At 40.4% G+C, this 19904-nt stretch overlaps 1 protein-coding gene across 8 annotated transcripts in view; it reads left to right on the top strand.

The window, feature by feature from the left end:
- The window catches only part of CALD1 (caldesmon 1), a 195215-nt gene that overhangs the window by 85015 nt on the left and 90296 nt on the right, over positions 1–19904 (top strand). For 3 of the 8 annotated variants that reach the window (XM_062009481.1, XM_062009463.1, XM_062009472.1), the window contains one exon: positions 16046–16157. In XM_062009481.1, the coding sequence (XP_061865465.1) occupies positions 16087–16157 (71 nt within the window). In that variant the 5' untranslated portion in view covers positions 16046–16086. Of the gene's footprint in view, positions 1–15090; positions 15358–16045; positions 16158–19904 lie in introns of those variants that run through there. The other 5 variants (XM_062009499.1, XM_062009453.1, XM_062009490.1 and 2 more) reach the window with 4 other exon arrangements.

Below are 19904 nucleotides of genomic sequence, written 5' to 3'. Positions count from 1 at the left end.
CTCTACAATTACTTGAATTGGAGATGTGGTGAAGTGGGTGTTGATCTCTTCTCTCCAGTAATGAATAATAAATAGAACATGAGGAAATGGATATAAGTTGCACCAGGGGAGGTTTAGATTAGACTTTAGGAAGAACTTTTTCACTGCGATGGTTATTAAGCATTGGAACAGGCTTCCAAGGGAGGTGGTAAAGTCACCATCCCTAGAGATATTTGAAAGATGCCTAGATGAAGTACTGAGGGTTATGGTTTAGTGATGGGCTTAGCAGTATGAGATGACTGCTTGGACTCCATGATCTTAAAGATCTTTTCCGACCATAATGATTCTATGATTCTATGTGACAGATAGGAGGATATTTCTCATATTGGGTTGCTCTGAGTTTTATGGTTTGTGATAAGGGAAGTTCCTTATTTTGCCTGATGTTTTATAGATGCTAATCATGCATAATGACTTCCTGTGTGTTTCATGCTGTTACCCCTCTGGCTGATTCATTGCAACCTTCATATTCCTTTGTATCTCAACTTGATTAACTCATAAGGGTCAGCAACCGTTTATTTTGTATGGTTATTTAGTATGACAATCTGTGACTTGTCTCTTTGGAAGACTGTTCAGGCAAAACCTCTATTCTGTGTAAACAGGGCAAAATTTGACCTTAAAACTGAATAAACATTGACTTGCTTCTGCCAGACAGTGGCACGTAGAACATTAGGTCAGTACTTATACAGTTGTGTTGACGATGTGAGGCTTTTTTCCCTGCTTTCCCTTTCTTTCCGTCTCTTCCTTTCAATTTCTTCTTCTACACAGCCAAATGCAAAGATTTATAAGCAATGGTCTTGTTCAAAATATAGAAGACAATCAGATTTAACCTTGCTTCAGTTTTAAAACCATACCTGGGGGAGTCAGAATCTCTTTAGTTAAATTACTTAATTTTCAAGCAGTATGAATCACACAGCAACTGCACAAGCTCTGGCTAGAATATATTGTACATATGTTTGTTCTTTAGGCAGTAAGAAGAGAATACAGAACTGGAGGTCATTTAAGTTACAGCTACTTTGGGGGATTTTTTTTTTAAACATTCCTTCTAACAAATGCAGTTTAAATGGTTTTGTTTATATGGCATGGAATTGGAAAGGCCCGAACTAACCAGGCTTTACACAATGTGGCCTTCTTCCAAATTAATCTAAAATATTTTAATCCCTCTGGAGTTTCTTTATCCTCTGCATCTGTGCAATAGTGGAGACACATTTTTAACATTTCTTAGTGGAAAATTACCTTTCTTTCCCTCCAATTGTACTCAGCAAGGTCAATGGAGCACTGTTATATGCTATTTAAACATCTGAGATTCATCACAGAAAGAATCATCATAAAAGGTCTAATGAATCCCGACTACTAGCCAAGCAAGGGAGTCCCCTCACAGATACTGGGTATTAGAAACAAGGAATACATGCAGAATACAGTTTTTACACTTTAGCTTTATACTATTAAGAATTAAACTGCCCCTAAAGGATGTTTGTGAGTCCCAGAACAATTTTAGCAAATCAAACCCTGTTTGAGTCAAATTCTCAAGTCATGGGCCAAGATGGTCACTAGGTCTGCCTGGGAATAAGGGGCCCGTTTGCCTTGTGGAAACCAAAGAGAGTCTAAGCAGGAACCTGGAGAGGCTTCTTGCTCATGGGGAAGAAGATGCCTTGAGTCACGGTCGAGCTCCTGAGCAAGCTATCTTAGCCTCTGGCTGTGTGCCTATACTTGTTTTTAGGGCTTTTTTGTTTTCTAGTTCAGTAGCAAGTTTATGGCACTGAGATCCTTTTACTACCTAGTAACTAAAATACTGAGGGAGGTCTAGGTTGTGGGAGTTGTTTATATTTCAAATTTTATAAAATTATTTTCCAGGCTTTTTAAAGTCAGTGCTCTTCCTTCAACTGCTAGTAGTTCCAGTCAGTCTGAAATGGCCAGAGGGAGCAGGTACAACTCTGATATTTTGGAGATTTTATCTGGAAAACTGTTATGGGGAGCATTTTAATCCAAAACACTCTTCCATAACAGTTACACAGTTAAGGATAACAGTAAGGCTGGTTTAATACTAGAGTTTATTCTGGACTTATTCTTTCTTTGAATACTGCTAGGTCATGAAGTTCAGATAGCTTTAACAACATTCAAATAAGCATTTGAACCTTTGAACAGTAAGGCTGGCATTGACCTTGTCCTTAATCCAAGTGTGCTCCACTTTTCCCAACTATGATGTCCTGGTCTCTTCCACATGGAGTAGCAGGGAGTGGGTTATGGGGTGGCCTGCCAGGATAATGATGGTCATAATGAAATTATACACTCTACAAATTATCACTCTATGCTGTCCCTGTTTTCGAATGAAGAACCACACCTACCCTAAACACACTTTCCCCATCTTTTCATGTAGTCAGAGGTATTTTGGGACCATTGCAAGCCATACAGTAATGGAATAAATTCCAAGTGCAGCAGGAGACCACACTGGAGGAAAAACTCATTAACTTCCAAGGGTATTTCTTTTACCTTTCTTACTGAGACTGGAAAACGTTCCCCAAATAATACATCTGGATGTGGAGGAATAGAGAGGGAAAAGATGAAAAACAATCCTTTAAATTCAGTAGGAGCCTACCTTTAATGGTTTGTTTAATCTGCCAGCTGGCACAGTGTTGACTTCTTGCTACACATACCTATGTAGTTCTTGGAACCAAGCTCATATTAAGTTGTAGATTCTTAAATATTAATAAATTGGCAGAAATGCTTTTTGGTACTTAATAGAAGTCAAGAAACTGCTTAGTCATCTCCAAAGTTATTTCTGTCTACTTTTTAATATAAGTAGCAAAATAATATGGACTTAAATCAGTAGCAAAGATAGTAAAATGTGATATGTGCCCTGACTGAAGCATGTGCACTTTCTTCAGACTTTGCAATCACATGTATTCCCTACACAACAGTTTGCTTTGGTCAGAGGTTTTAAAATATATTTTAGACATAATTTTTATATAATTTATCATTTTATCATTTAATAGAACTTTTATCATTTCATCATTATAACTTTAAAAATATAATTTTATTTGATAGTGGTACATTATTAATTTGTATCTTCTCCAACACTCCTTGGCCAGGAGGAGAACTGGTGCCATCTTTATGTGAATTTTTATTTGGAGTGTCTTGCAAGTGGTATGACTTAATAGGTGCTGTAGGGTATACTGCACATGTATTTTACATGACTGTAAGTGTTCATGCTTTTGTTTTTTACCTGGCTTTGTGTGAAGATATATGGATTTAACCCAGTGTAAACTTGAAGTACAATGTCTGCTATATAACTAACGTTTATGATTTCTGCTCCTAAAAATTTAGGCTGCATCAAGAAGCACGTCTTCTGTTTTCAATTACTTTCAGTGTTGGAAAGGGAAAGGAGAAATGATTTAACTGCAGACCAACGTGCCTTTTCTATTTAGTGACTCCTTTAATAATATCTGAAGTGACAGTTGTCAGTACTTACAAGTTGTAAAGGTTTTATTTGGTTCAAGTAAGCACTGGAAAATCTGGCTAGTTTATTCATGTTTATTTATGAGTTTCAGATCTGGCTTTTATTTTCTTTTTTACACCTTCAGAGTGCAAGCTATTTTCAGAAATTCTACCTGTGGTATGGATTGTAAAAATTCTCCACATTTGCAAGCATTATGATCTGGGATTTTAGTTTGATCCTTCTCAGTACATCTTTGCCAGAATCTATTTATTTTTTTCAGGCCTTTTTTCATATTTTTATCTCTATTTCCTTGCCCTCCTAATGCCCTTTCCCCTCTAAATATTTAACAGAGTATCCTTGTAGAGATTGTCTCTCTAGTTGTACTTGAGTCCTGTAGAGTCTTTGGATCTGGTGGGTTGTGAAACAGCCACCATTAGGAGGCCTCAGTGGACATGTCTGTCATAAGTGCAGCTATTTCTGCTTTTGTACTTTTGAAAAAGGCGTAAGATTTGAAGGCTGAATTAAAGATATTTTTTTCCTAACTAGCCCATAACTTTTCACATTGTCTCCCATAACATCCTCATAGAAAAGCTCAGGCAGTGTGGGTTGGATGAGTGGACGAAGAGGTGGATTGAGAGCTAGTCAAATGACAGAGCCAGAGTGATGATCAATGGAGCTGAGTCAAGCTGAAGGCCTAAGACACTTCTGAGGCTAGTCTTATTCAACATCTTTATCAATGGCCTGGATGGGAAGACAGAGTGTGCTCTCAACAAGTTCTCTGATGACAACAAAATTGGGAGGACTGGCTGATTCCCCAGGAGGCTGTGCTGCCATTCAGCAGGATCTCAACCAGCTTGAGAGTTGGGCAGAGAGGAATCTCCTGAGGTTCAACAAGGACAAGTGCAGAGTCCTGCATCTGGGGAGGAACAACTCCATGCACCAGTACAGGCTGGGGATTGACCTGCTGGAGAGCAGGTCTGCAGAGAGAGATCTGGGAGTCCTGGTTGATAATGAACTGAACATGTGCCAGCAATGTGCCCTTGTGGCCAATAAGGCCAATGATATCCTGGGATGCATCAAGGAGAGTGTGGCCAGTAGGTCAAGGGAGGTTCTTCTTCCCCTCTCCTTTGCCCTGCTGAGGCCTCATCTGGAGTACTGTGTCCATTTCTAGGCTCCCCAGCTCAAGAGGGACAGGGAACTGCTGGAGAAAGTCCAGCGTAGGGCCACCAAGATGATCAGGGAATGGAACATCTTCCTTATGAAGAAAGACTGTGGGAACTGGGGCTGTTCAGCCTGGAGAAGTAAACATAGGCTGTATTTCTATTTGTACAGCACTTAGATTGGAAGTTGTCCTTCCTTCCCTCCTCTTACACTTTTGTATTTCTGGTTTTGGACAACGCTTTGCACATATACAACCCTAATTTTTGGGTTGATTGTAAAAAATTTACTTCATGTGCCTTCAGTGCACAGAATTTAGACTGTGACCAGTCATTCTGAGCTGAGTGGACCTAATATGATAAGATGGGAGACTGGAGGAGACCCCATAGGAATTTTGGATCTTTGCAGAAGAGGACTTGGCGGAAAGTGGCAGATAAAGTACAGTAGAGAAATTATTTTTTTTTAATTTATTTTTTTAGGGAAAATGAAACATTTTCTTTTCTGGACCACACAGACGTTGTCTGAGGCACTGTTCCAAAAAAAAATTAAACAGCTGTAAAATTTATTGACTTCAGACAGTGCTCAAGTGTAAGTTTCCTTTGTCACATTAATACGAAGTATATATATATATGTCTGTGTGCACTCAGTATTAAGTGCACAGGATACTGTCAGGCCTCACCTGTCTTATTTAATTGACTCTGAGCCAGACTCTGTTGAAAGTTTTGACTGTGCTGTTTCCCTGCAGGGTGAAGCAATGCACAGTTGCATATAATGTTACTGGTACACCAATGCATTGCTGTGCTATATTTGCTGGCAGTAAGTGTTTGTGCCTGAATTTCAGATAATTGTAAAGACCATGAAACAAGTTTCTCTGTGAATCTCATGAGGGTAGCTGGCAATATCATAGTCTTGCTATGTCAGATTTGACACTAACTCATGCACAGTATGCAAGTATATCATCTTGCCCATTTTTTGTTGTTGTAACAAAGCCTCATTGCTGTTCAGTCATCTGGTTTGATGACATTGTTGTGTTAGTGTTTCCTTTAGCGTTTCTCAGCTAAAGTCAGCATAAAGTGTCTATGACACAAACTTCAAATATGATGAATGGTTTGAGGGACATCTATTTTGTGGTATCCTGTTTTAGTTGTCCTGTTGAAAGGCATGCCATTTTTTTCTGCCCTTCTTTACCTCTTTAAATTTGGCCCTGACCTCATGCTTCAATTCTCAACCAAAATGACACAGAATTTCTCTTCATTAGAGATAAATTGATATATCTGCTTGGCAGGAAACAATTTTAGTTTCATTTCTAAAGATAACTTCAGAAGTGTGAACTGGAAAAGCCCAATAGAAATTTCTGTAGCTGGATCCATTCCTGGTGGAAATCCACAGATTTTCATGATACTTTGATGTTGAGTAACTGAACTTTCAGCAGCAATATATCTATCATGGTGATGAGCATTGTGTCTGTGCAAAGAAAGTGTACAGGTACTGGAAGGGAAGATGAATTAAAGTTCAGGAGTGACAGGCAAGATCTTGAAAAGTTATCATTCATTTCTTTGGAAGAACTGCTTCGATTTAAAATACTTAGTGTTTCTTAGAGCACAACTAGTAAGATCAGCAAACCAAAGAACTTTAAGAGAGAGTTTTAGTAGTTTTTGTTTTTTCTTTGAAAATGCAGGGTTAATGCCTAAAACTTGGTATTGTTGTTGATTGCTTGTTCAATAGAGCAAGTAAGACCCTTCAACTCTCTTTAGGGTTTATAATACTTGGCACTAGGCAGAACTGAATCCAAAGACTGCCTGTTTAAACAAGAAAAAAAATAAGTTTAGACAACCTGTTGTTGAAATATTGCATAAGAGCATGAAGGTCAATCAGGTGGTGCAAGGGTAGGACAAAATCAGAGAACCAAATGAGAGGGATGGGAACAGAGTATCAGAAGTCAGGAAGGCAGAGAGGCAGATAGTTCCTATCCTTACTGGTTGCCGGTCCTCATCAGGGCCTTTAAAACCCCAAATTTAATGGATGTAGTGTGGCAGTTTTATTTGTGTAGGCCAGAAACTGAAGACACATTTTTCCATAGTTGTGGTAGCTTTTTCTGTATGTGTGATATTCTTTCCCATCCTCTGATTTTTCTTTAATGGAAATCAATGGGATAACTGGCATTGCCATTTATAGGGCAAGAGGAAATCCAGTCTCCTCTTTAATACGCTTTGGTCATCTGAGCTCAACTTTACCAGTTTCTTAGTGATGTTTGTCTGTTCTTTGTTATTAAGAACCAAAATGCTCCTGAGTGGAAGGTGTTGGCACAGCCACTGATTTTCTGATCTTAGAGATTTCAATGAAAGATTAAACTGGAAACAGCCAGGGCATTGTCACAAGTTTCAATGGTCAGGCCACAGATTTGTGACAAAGTGTGCAGAACTGCATTATGTGGACATTCTTGTGATTAGATTAACCTGCTGAAATTAAACATCTTCACTGGTAGAAGCAGATAAAAGACAAGAGTAATTAGTGAATGACATCCCATAAGCCTGCTTCAAAGTGTTTGAATACAAGGAAAATGAATGCAAATGAGAGCTCATTTTGGAATGAAGTGCTTTTACAAACTGTTGCGTAGATTATAAAATCCTTTGGTTTCAAGGTGCTTTGTTCTTCAAGATGAGAGTCTCATTGTCACTACCTGGGGTATCGTCACTTATGGTTAAACAGTAGTAAAGGTCAATGCAATTTTCAGCTGCCCTTTACATCTGCAGCAAAGGCTAAGTATTTCCTCAGTGATAATGATATGAATAATCTTTCCCACAAGTAAGCATTGCCAGAGTAAAAAAAATATTACCTTTATGTGTGTATTCACAAAGGCATGAGAGGATGAAGTAGCTTGAGATCATACCAGTTTCTGACATGCAGGGTAAGCTCACTGATTTCTCATAGTGTATATTAGATTAATTTGGCCTGTGAGGGTGGAATCCAGTCCTGATTGAAGTCTCTGGGAAATCTGCCAGGGTTTCCAATGGGACCAGGATTTCAACTCTAGTCTGTAAATGAATAATATTTCAGTATCTTCTGATCTTTGGGGACAACATATTTGAAATACTTCAGAGGATACTTGAAGAAGAGAGTCAAGGGTCAGTCCTTCTATCATGAGAACCAGTGGCTGCGCCAGCAGCTTCCAACTATGTTTTGTTTCTTCCTTTGTCTGCTAGTGGGAAATGATAGACAAATGTCACTGAGATCAGGGGTGGGACTAGCATATACATATCCAAATGCCAAGAGAAAGCTTTGCCTGGCCTTTATGTCCGTGTGCAGTGGGAGAAAGATGAGGAAGGGAGGAGGAGTGGAAATGGCATAACTGCACTCAGCTTGCCCAGGCAAATAAAGACAAATGAGGACTTTCCATTGCAACTGACTGGCCCTGAGATGGTAGGTCCTACTGCTGCATGCAGTAGTGTAATTGCAGTGATAGCAGCAGCACACTTGATGTTTGTTAATGCCTCTGGGATTGTGCGGCTTCGTACTGCTCCTTCTCAAGTGCTGAGTTAGATCATGGATATGAAAGAGGAAGCTGAGCAGATACTTAAATCCATGGATCTTTTCATTGCAGACCCAAGGAGAAAACTCTGTGGCAGGGACAGTGTCTTTTAAAAAGCTCTATGTCTAGACTTTCATGTGGTTCACCCTGCAGCAGAAGGAACTGTGTCATGGGTTTGTGAGGAGCCACTTTTGCTCGGTAACAGGGGGAGGGAGTTGCAGTGCAGACCTTGTAAACAGTTCTCAGACTTTCCACCAGCTCTGAGGTTTGGACCCACCTCTGGCCCTGCTGGGCCAATTTGGCACCTCTGGCATCACTGTTTAAGGATGGGGAATTTGAAGTGCGTGGGAGGAGGTGGAGGAGCGGTACAAGATGGAGGTGACCATGTGAACCCCACAGTCCATTAAGAAACATTATGTAAAAACACAGGTTTTATCTAGGTCACACATATAAATATATGGTATATTTATGTTTTCAGTTTTGCATGACGCTATGGTTACTCTTTCTAAGAAGAGCCCCAGGAGGAGATACCAATAACAATCAAAACTATGGCATAGTTCTCATCTAGGAGGCTATCCAGAATATGACTCTTCCATTTTGTCTTGATTTTGTGTGGAGTCACTTTTTGCTTGGTAACAGGGGAAGGGAGCTCCAGTGCTGTCTCAGTAAGCAGTTCTTGAAACATCCCCTGACTCTGAGGTAGACTCACCTGTAGCACAGCCGGGCTGATATGGTGCCTCTGCCATCACTATTTAAGAAAGGAAATTTGAGCTGGAAGAGGAGGTGGAGGAAGTGACCAGGTGAAGCACACAGTCTGAGAAGGAGGACTGGAGATCCCTCTGCAACCTGTGGTGAGAATGCAGGCTGTGTCCCTGCAACCCTTGGAGGGCAATGGCAGAACTGAGAGCCACCAGCAGCTTCAGGTGAGTGTGCCCAGACAGGCAGGAGACCGTGTGAGGAGGCAGCCATGGTGCAGACTATTCTGGCGAGCCTGCAGGCCCCAGAGCAGACCCACACAGGAGGTGGGGAGGAGCTGCAGCCCTTGGGATGAATACATATCAGAGCAGCCTGTGCAGGGCTGCCAAGTGTGTGAGGTACCCCATGGTGGAGCAGGGAGGACCAGTGAGGATCCTGTCTGCCTTGAGGAGAGACAAACAGCAGGAGCCATCTGAAAAATACTGACTGAAACCCCCATTCCCTGCCCCCCTGAGACATTCATGGAGGGAGGAGATAAAGACACTGGGATCAGGGCTTTGAGCCTCAGAAGAGGGGAGGGGATAAGTTGGTCTTAAAGGGCTGCTTGTGCTCTTCATCATTGTACCACTCGATGTTGTTTTGTATTGTCATGTTTTGGGGTTTTAGGGTTATGTTTTGTCTGGTGCTGGATAAAATTATTTTCTGTTTTCTTCCCCAAGCTGAGTAGCCTGGTCTGTTTTGTCCAGGATCATAAGCAGCAATTAAGCCCTCCTTGTTCTTCAGGAGTTTCAAAGGCTGGGGTACTTAAGTCTAATCGTGGTCTTTTGTCCCTGGAAGGGCCTAAACCATGACAAGCTGACACAGGGGCTGGTGCCTGCAAGGACATTTGTGGCACTCACTGTGGCAACTGTGCTGTAGCCAGAGTGGGTGAAACCTGTTCATCACCTATTTGAATCAAGGACTTGGACCATGATGTGGTCCTGTGGGCTAACTGCAGTCTGCAGAGCACCAGCTGGGAATCTGTCTTCTAAGTAATTACTGCATAGGTTTTACTCAGAATGTCACAAACATGTTAACTAATAAGTTGAACAGATTTAAAAATGCCTCACCGATAAACATAAGCTTTTTTGTTCCCATGGAAGATGAGATGTCATAAGCAGATATTTTATTTCAGTTTTTGGTGGAAATTCTAGGTAGTTCTCTGCCTCATAGAATCAGTGGCTTGGATATAGATGGAAATCAAATGTTCCGAGAACAGAAATTTGGACTTTGATTTTCTGATGCTAAGTATAAACTGCACTTGTTTGGTTTGCCATTGATTAATTTTTTTTGGAAGTCTTGTGAAGAATGATCAGATGAAATGGATTCCAGGCTAGATTGGAATAAAAGTGTGTCTGCATGACTCAGTATGTTTACTTTGCCTTGAGTTTCAGATGAGCTATTCTGTTTATGAAGGAATAAACCTGCTTGATCTTTGTATGTATGTGTGTGCATATGTATGTACAAGAGTTCATTTTCTGCAGTCAACACGAGAACTTGGCTAAGTTTACAGTAACATTTGCAGATATGATTTTACATGAAAGAAACATGGAAAAAAAACTACAGAGGAAAGAAGAGCATCTTTAAACAAAAGGTTTACTATTGGTAATATATGATTGCCAATACCCAACATATCAGATTAAAGAAAGAGCATATGTGAGATGTGAAAAAGTACAAATCAATCTGTTGAACTTCACCTTTTGACTCCAATGAGGTTGCATCTGTTTCTGAAAGATCTGAGTGGCACTAAATGCTTTTAATGCAGAACAAAAAAGGGAGCAGGGAAAATAATTTCCAAATGTTTTCTGACAGATTTTTATAGAAAACAGGTTTATTTGTTTTGATTGAAGATAGATTAAGGAACTCTAATCCTCCCAGATATTGCAGCAGAATGCTTGTCATACCTGCATTTCATGGGTGCCAGATTCAACATGTCACACTTAAGACAATGAGTGTTACTTGCTGAGTTGCTCTCAGCTGTAAAAGGAGTAATGAAGAGGTTCTGTTTTCACTTCTGAGATGGAGGAGGCAGAACAAATGGGCAATGGTAGTCCCAGTGATACAGTGGATGTCATGTCCTGTAGCCTGCTGAAGCAAAATGTTATTCGTGCTTCCCACTTGTCAGTTATTTACCGATATTTGAAAGGTCTGCACCTTCACACCAGGGCTTTGGGACAGCTGAAGTGAAAGGAGATGGAAATATAGGATATTTAGATTAATGGGGTACAACTCACAAACTTCTTGCAGTCTCAGTTCATGTCAAGCTTTACTGAGATATTTGATCCTTTTTGTGAGACAACTAAAAAAAACAAGTTCAAGGACAGAATAACTAGGTCTTGTGTTACCACCTGATCCTGAAGTGAGGACAGATCAGAAGTCAGAGGTCCAGCTAAATGCACATAGAAAACCTTTGTGTAGTTAGATTTGTTAGATTTTCACTTACTACCCCTTAACAGGAAAAATTCAGAGTGACTTTCCCTTTACCACTTTTGTTCAGCCCATCTCTGCGTCAGACATTTCTACTTGTAGGATGTGGTTTTTTTAGTGCTCATGTTACCTCTAGTGCTGGCAACCAAACCCAGGGCCTGGCTGGACTTTAGCCTTCTGCAAATACACAATGAGAAGAATTTGTAAGTGATGGAGACAACATAAGGACTAAGATGCATAAAATTGACCAAGGGTGTCCCTAAAGTTGTCAAGTAAATTAGAGAGAGAAACAAGCGGGAGTATCACTTGTTGCTGAGTTTCTCAGCACTGGGCCATGATATCTCATTGTCTTCCTTGTCCTACACTGTGTTATTTAAGTTCTGGAAATTCTGAAGCCAGTTCTCTTTGCACTATTTCTGCCTCTTGCTGCTTGGGATGAAGGAAGGAGGAAAGCAGGAAAAGAGAGGCTAGAAAGTGGTTCATGGTTCCTTTAATGAAGAAACCCAATTTTGTCCATGTTATTACTCTGGTCCTTTTCTGTGCTTGCTGTGGATCCTAAAATTTCTACCAACTCACATGGATCTGGAGTCCTACAACAGTGCAGGATGGTGCTGGGCTAGTGTAAGTCACCAGTGTGAGAGGCTTGTTGGGCTAAAGAAAGAAGGGGAGGTACCTGGTGTACAGTGTATGCAGATGTCTTTAGATAAGAAAGGAAATTTAGCAGAAAGTATCTCTTGATACAAAGAAAATGAAGGCCAAATCCCCTTGCTTCTCTTCAGATGAAGGAAGTTAAGTTCTGTCCTCATTCTGTAATGAAGAATAGGCCAAATTGCTGAGAGGGGGTCTGGCAAGAGCTCTGATCCATGCTCTCCTGTATGGGCAGTTATCACAGCTTCCAGTTTGCCTAGCAGTTGTCTGTGTGAAGCGTGTCCTGGGCATTCAGAACACCAGAGCAGCGAGTGATTCCATGTTGAGGAAACAGACATGGCTTTCAGGCTCTTTGGGTCTGAAGGTCACCAAAAGGAAAAGTGCAATTATTTCATTGTACTAGGAGGAAAGCAAAAGGGCTTGCACTTGCACAATTCTGTCACCAGCTGTCGCTGTTGAGAAGCTCTATTCTATTTAAGGCAATATGCTCAACCAGGTTGAAGCTGGTGCAGGCACTTAGCATAAACATCTTTCATCATGTAAGAATAGCTATATTCCAGTAATTTGCACATGTGTGTGGATGTCAGGAGTGTAGAACTGGTCAGGTAGTTTCAGACATCTACTTCTATTTGCTAAAAAAACCCCCCATATTTCTGCTTCTTTAAAATTTATTGATGACTTCTGGTTGAATTAGGTGAAAAACCTAATTAGTTGAAACAATCTGGAGGAAAAAGAAGAATCAAAACATTTCCAATTATATTTTGAAAACAAAAATTTTTATACTTAAAATAAGGACCAAGAACTTTTATCCTTTTTCTTTTGAGGTTGAATGAAACATTACTTTTGATTTGAAACAGTTTTCTTAAAGACAATTGTTACCTTTTCAGGAAAAAAAAGAAACTTTTTTGGTCTGACATCAAATTATTAAAAGAAAGAAAAGGATGTAATCAAAAAGTAAAAAACAAAAATGATTTTCAAACCTGGGAAGGTCACACAGGGAGACATTTTCAGATTTGGCTCTTAAGGCAGCTTCTGGTTCTGGAGTGGAGCTGGGTGGAGTCTTTCATTTTGGCCTGGGATGTTTTCAGTTGCAAACAATTTTAAATTTAAAACAAGAAGCATGAAAATGTGGATGCTTCCAAAACAGATTTCTAGAAAATATTTCAAATAATTAGTATCTTCATCTATGAGCAAAGCATTTTTTAAATCTTTTGAGAGGCTACACTACAAGAAACTCTGATTTATACACTCTTTTTGTAGAAACAGGAAACATTTTTAGAGAGATTAATGAAGTTTTTGTCTAATAGTTTTTGGAGGCTGAAAGATAACAAATCATTTTGAGGAAGAAAGTGAACAGCACTGAATAGCTGACTTCAAGTGGACCTTCTAGCTAATGACTCATTCTCTTGCACTGGTACAGCTTTGCTAACTAAAGGTCATACTGTTGACCTGACTTCCATTTCCCAAGTGCCTTTCTCATTTTTTTAAAAAAACAAAAAGGATTTGTCTTGCAAATCATCTGAATGATATGAAGTTGCTTGACCTTAGTCTTTGAGAGGAGATACTGTATCCTAATAAACCCTAGATATTCTCCCAAGATATCTGTCTTTGTATTGTTCCTCATTAAACAATAAAAAAAGCACCCCGTGGATGGAGAAAAGTTGTTGCATCAGGGAACTTCTCCTGACTATAGTGCAGCCTCTCTCTTACTCCTGAGAAGAAAAGAGAGAAGGAGAAATAGTTCTGGGTTGTTATTATCCTCCTCCTCAACTTTCCTCATGAAGAAGAGAGCTTGAGCATTAGGAGATGAGAGATGGTGATGAGGACCACATAGGAAGAGAAGGATGGAGGTATTGGCTGGGACATTTAGAAAAGGGATGGGGGAAATGTGAGTACACAGAGTCTGGAGCTGGGAGGGAGTGTACCTTAGGAGAAATGGACAGAGGCGTGTACCTGGCTGGATGAGAAGTGATGAAGCTGAAAATAAATCAGATGTCAAAGCATTTCTGCCTTGAGGAGGTAGAGTGGGGAAAAAAATGTTGGGAATCTCTGTTCTACCAGATAAGGTGTCAGCTTAACAGTCAGCTCTTTCTATTTTAAATCCTTGATGATGACTGTATTCCATAGACTAAATGCTGCTGCTGGGTGCAGTCTTAGTTCCAGTGGACACAGTCATTTGGTCTCTGTGCACAGAAACCCAGCATGCTGCTTTGAACTTGCTCTCTGTAGTATACCATTCCTCTTTTGATCCTTGTCTCCCAGCCAGGGTGAGTCTGTGATTCTGTGAACTCACAGGCCCTCTAGCAAAGGAACTGAGGTAGTATTTAACTGCATACATGGGCTGAGATGAAAACACTTCTTGGTAGAAAATGGCAGATTTGCTGTTCTGCACTCTTCAAGAGCTACACAGTACTAAGAGTAGGCAAACAACAAGATTTGAAAAAAATGTCTCATTATAACTTGCTTTTTATATATTTTGTCTAATTATGCATTAAAAAAAAACCAACAAAAGCCCCAAACACCAGTAGCAATTGTAAAGTCACTATTAGATTTGCAAAATTAACATTCCCTTTGAACCTCCACAAAACAACCCAGTCAAGCAAATATGAAGAAAGTCACAACAACAACATTTTAAATCTCCCAATCCAGGAACAAATCAGAAAGAAAAACACCTCCAGGAAAAGTAAACTAATAAAATAACCTTCACAAAACCTCTGCCCTGAGCAGTATTTTAATCCAAAAAAGAGGCAGAAAAAACCACAGATTCCCTTAAGTCATGAGAGACTTTGCTATTTGCCAGTGATTTTTATGGGGAGGGTGCTTGGACACTGCACCAGTGGGCAGGCATATAAAGTATAAAGCTGCAAGACAGATCTACTTCTGCAAACAGAGCACTTCAAATAATTTACAAATGCACCTTGGCTTTCTTTCCCTTAAAATGCAAGCAATTCATGAGCACCTTTGGAAATTTTAGTCTGCATCTGCATACTGGCTTTTTCTGCAGCGTAAATGGCTGGTCTTGTACTAACGGGCTGAAAAAGGATTTTTTGGGGGGGATGTGGGGGGGTGGAAATCCTCTGAGTGCGGCTCCTAGGCTAGGATTGCAGAGGAAGCTGAGGCCTCCAGCCCTGCACAGGAAGCAATCTTAGAGCAGGCCTTAAATGCCAGATTCCAGGCAGAGTTTAACTAACCACTGACAGCTCTGTAAACAAAGCAGGGACAAAAAGAGAACAGCTTTCCCTTTTCTGGTAGTCATTTTTGGTTTGGGGGCTGCAGGGGAATTCTGTAATACTCGGCTTGATGGGATATAAACCAAGGCTCGAAAGACTTTGTATATGAAGAACTGTAAAAGGGAAAATATTTCATGGACTAAATCATAAAGAAGAAGGTAGGGCACGGGGAAAACGTGTGGCTTAAACTACAAAAAAATATTGCTACTTTTGGTTCTTAGAGCAGGATTTATAAATAGTTTGGCTCCTCTTGGGTGATATTTAAAAAGCTATGGCTTATTTTTCTTCTCTTCTTATTTCTTTTCTTTTCCTCTCCCTTCTGTTCTCTTTTCCTTTTATTATCTTTGCTTTTTCTCCTCTTTTCTTCCTTTCTTTCATTTTTTAAAATTTTTTTGAAGAGGGGTGGGAACAGACAGACAAGGGCTAACTCTTGCAAAACTTTATGCAACTAAAGAAAATAAGAAATCCTGTGTGTGGTGTTTTTACTGCTTCCAGTAAAAATTTGAAGCTTAAAATTTAAATAGTTCTGAATTGTTGCTTTTGTTTGTAGAAAAGACCTGTGACATTACAAATAGCTAGTCTGCGGCTAGGAGATGTATACAGTCTTTACTTAAAGCATGTTGATTTAATTTTGACTAGGAAACTAACTGCAGGCATGGGCTATGTTTATCCTACAAGGCATTTCATTAATCTTGTTTATCTCAACAGTACTGAGGAAGTAAAAATTTCTGATGAAAAAAGAAAATAGTTACAGTGAAGTTAAGAAAGCAAAACAAAACTAAAGGGACACAGTCAAATGCGGCCATTGTGTTTTTTCTCTCACCTAAGTGGTTATCTGCCTTTCAGATTTGGATCTTTCCAGAGCTCTGAACACTTGAACACCCACCATGGATGACTTTGAACGCCGCAGAGAACTCAGGAGGCAAAAGCGTGAAGAAATGCGCCTTGAAGCAGAGAGGTGAGATATTATGTCTGGAAAATGGTGCCGGTGACTTGCCTTTGATTAATATTGACTTTGAGGTTTTCTGTCCTTTTTCCAAAGTATGCTATTGCTAATCAGAGAGTCCTTGCTAACGATATGTGCCATAAAATTCTTTTAGTTATTATTGTGGGAGAGGCTGGAAGTCAGGGGTGTCTGATACCTAATGCCCTTAGGCTCTTCTAAATGCCCTGGCTTCTAGTTATTTTGTTATATGGATAAATGTAAACACTGAAGGTGGATTGTGGCCATGTGAGATTATTGGTAGGAAAACTTATGCTCAGATGCTGTGTGAGTATTGTGCAGAAGGGACTGCATTTGTCTTTTCATAGAGCTAAAATTGTAAGATATCTGTTGTGAGCTGAGATGCACTTGGTATACATACAGTATATCTGTGAATTGTATTGTGAATACAATTGCTGTTTTATTTGTACTGCCTGTCGGTTTTTATTCATTTACAGTCACTATGTGGACAAGGCAGTATTTGCTATTAGTACAGATTTACTTTGGTGTGAATGAGAATGGAACTTGACATGGATAAGATGATGTCAGTTTCTAAAAGAAGCAGCATGAAAACACTGGGAATGACATTTCATTAACTAAATCCATTTTATACCTGCACAGTTGTGTTTGCTTTAATGGAATTTCCCATGATTTACATGAGTAATCAGGGAGAAAGTCAGGCTCCATTAATTTTTGTAATGTGTTATCTGATATAAAGATTTTATTTAATTTATTAACACTGCAGAGATTAAAAAAAAATTAGGTTTAAGCACATTTTGTTCTCATTTTTGTATTTAATTTGAATATGGACTTAATTTTCATTTATGGTCTTTCCCATGCACTGACAAATCTATGGTGTTTTAGATTCTGAGTGCTGTAGGAGAAAATAAATTTCCAGAGCAGTTTTAAATGGAAGTCAGCAAAATGCAATACTAAATACATTTTGTGTGCCTTCTTGAATTTTTTAATACCCTGCATATACCAGGTCTCTCTGAAAACTGATGACACTTGGGGTGGAAATACCAGGTAAAAGAGACGTGACAGTCATCTTTCTTTGCAAAGGAAGTTTTGCAATGCAGAACTGAGCTCTTGTCAGGCTATAAACTGAACCCACGAGCTCTAGAGAGCAGCAGTGTTGCCTGCAGATAAATAAACTCACATGAAGCATGGTGGCCAAAGGGAAATGAGGCAGCAGCTTCTCTTTGCAAAACACAGTCGCCAACTTGTTGATGACCTCCCTAAAAGCCAGTGGAACAAATGTACTAGTCTAACCCCCCTGCCAGAGCAGGACCACCTAGAGTAGGTCACATGGGAACTTGTCCAGATTGGTTTTAAATGTCTCCAGAGAAAGAGACTCCACAATCCATCTGGGCAGCCTGTTCCACTGCTTTGTCACCCTCACAGTGAAGAAATTCTTCCTTGTATTTCTTTGGAACCTCTTATGTTCCAGCTTATACCGATTGCCCCTTGTCCTATCATTGGACATCACTGAGAACAGCCTGCTAGTGCGTAATATAGCACATGGTATTTACATACTTTTAATGTACTTCTGCTTTAGGAAAACTTTTTTAAGGAAAGTTTGAGACTTTAGGGTTTGTTGTCAACAGGGACCCTGGGTGGCCTGTGGAGGATGCTGGGGAGTGTAGTTTGAGAGGTGTTTTCTACTACAGAAAAATATCACTTGGACTTCCCTGTGAAGTCATCCAAGCTCCTATGTGAGTGTGCAGAGGCATCAATGACGTGTCATGGCCAGCTTGCAAAGGCACTGAGAGCTTCAGAAGAGTGCATATAAGGGGCTTTGATCTTGCTGCCATGGAAGCTGAAATCTAGAACTTCAGGTGTATCTGCAGTATTACACATGGGCCCAGTCCCTGAACACACCATGGGAAACCAGAGCTCAGGGAGTCAAAAGCTGCAACCAGCACCTCACTGATGTCCTTGAGAGGAACCCTCCCTGAATAGCCTAACAGCCTGATGGTGGTACTGGCCCTGTGTGATGGGGAAGACAAGTGATTGGGCCAGAGTGACACAGGAAAATGCCTCCTCCTTACCCATGCATGCCTGCTTTTGGGAAGTTGAGTGGTTTTTTTGGCCATGTCTGGGGCAGCTTTATTGGGATTTTGTGTGGTAACTTTTGTGGAGGACAAACTCCGTGGCAGCCCAGATGGAGGAAAAGGGCTTGGGCCTGTGTCCTTGTTTTCTGCCAAATTGCTGCAGAAGTGCTCTGTGCCCTTTCCCACACATTTGAAGGCTTTTAGCAATAAATCGCTGTATGCTAAATCTTGCTGTACTCGCTCCACTGCTGCCAACTTCAAGCATTCAAGTATCATGAGTCAGACCCCGTAAAAGTCACAAGACTGCTTTAAAAAATCTTGAGATCTTAAAAAGAATTTAGTCTGGCCTTTTTATTTTTGGTTTTCCGTAACAATAACAGAGCCTGATTCTTAAGTTCAGATGTGACTCTGAGAGCTGGGACCTCCCAAAAACTGCTCCAGAGGGGGCAATGCCAGGGAGTAGCTGAGCATCTGCCTCTGCTGCATTGCACCACTCATGTCAAGCTAAGGGCAGCAGCATTCAAGTAGTTATTAAAAAATGAATATGTCACACTGGATGGCTTTTGGTGACTTCAGATTTTCTAGGTATTTAGGGATCATCTTCACCTTTAAAAATACAATAACAACATATTCGTGTACCCATCTTCAGCCACAGCAATCTGCTTGCCAGACCTCCCTCTGTCTGAACACTTTCAGGTGTTTTATCAAGTGAATCATGTGTTCTTAAAAAGTGACATTGAGGCTGACAATGCTCCATCAGCTCTGAGTACTAGTATGTGCTGCCTGGGGACAGCACATCTCCCTGCATCCTACCATCAGTGGACTGTAGCCTTGTGGTGGAGAAACCACTGCTGATTGTAAGCATTTCTACTGGGAGATGGAAAGATGGTTGATTAGGTGTAGGATGTAATATGTTTGCTAGGTCTCCCAGACACTGTTTAGGCTTCTTTCAGTTGTACAATAAACCCAGAAGTGCAAGCAGCCGTACCAAACACCAGTATTTGTAACTCAGCCAGCTGCGATGACGCATTTTGCATTTTCTTGGGATAAAGGAACCCGGAAAGTGTCTTTCCATCCTGACACCCATGCCCAAGAGAGATTAAGGATGAAGATGCCTTGTAACATCATGGGCTCATGCAACACGTGCCTGAGAGAGAGTGACTTGACCTCATTGTGTCTTCCTCAGAGGCCTGAGACTGTGTGAGGACTGGTCAGGAAACATGTCCCATCAGCTTCCCAAGTAGCTATCATGCTGAAACCACTGATGTCCATCTTTGGAGATGCTTACTACAAGTTTGATCCTTGGGGGCTGATGTTAGGCTTTCTGTTTTGGGGTATTTCTTCATCAGAAAGGTGTTGGAAATGATGTTTTATTGTGTTCTGCAGCCCTGGCATTTTGGGTTGATATGCTTAAGATTGATCCTGAGGAGAGGTTGGCTTTGTCTTTTAAAGACCAACAGTGCAGTTCACCCCTGGGATGTGCTTTGCTTCATGCTGGGGCAACTCAGATATAGGTTGCCACTAACTTAGAAAGCTAGTGGGAATTTTTTTGTGTTTTAAGCTGTTAACATTAACATGTTAACATCCTTTGTGTCCTGGATTCCCCACTTGGGCTCGCTGTCTTCCCTGAAATTTTGTTCAGAAAAATTTTTTTTATTCTTTGTATTTG

Source organism: Colius striatus, chromosome 1 (genome assembly GCF_028858725.1).
Source record: "Colius striatus isolate bColStr4 chromosome 1, bColStr4.1.hap1, whole genome shotgun sequence".
NCBI classification, from domain to species: Eukaryota; Metazoa; Chordata; class Aves; order Coliiformes; family Coliidae; genus Colius; species Colius striatus.
This window is presented reverse-complemented; position numbering and strand designations above follow the sequence as displayed.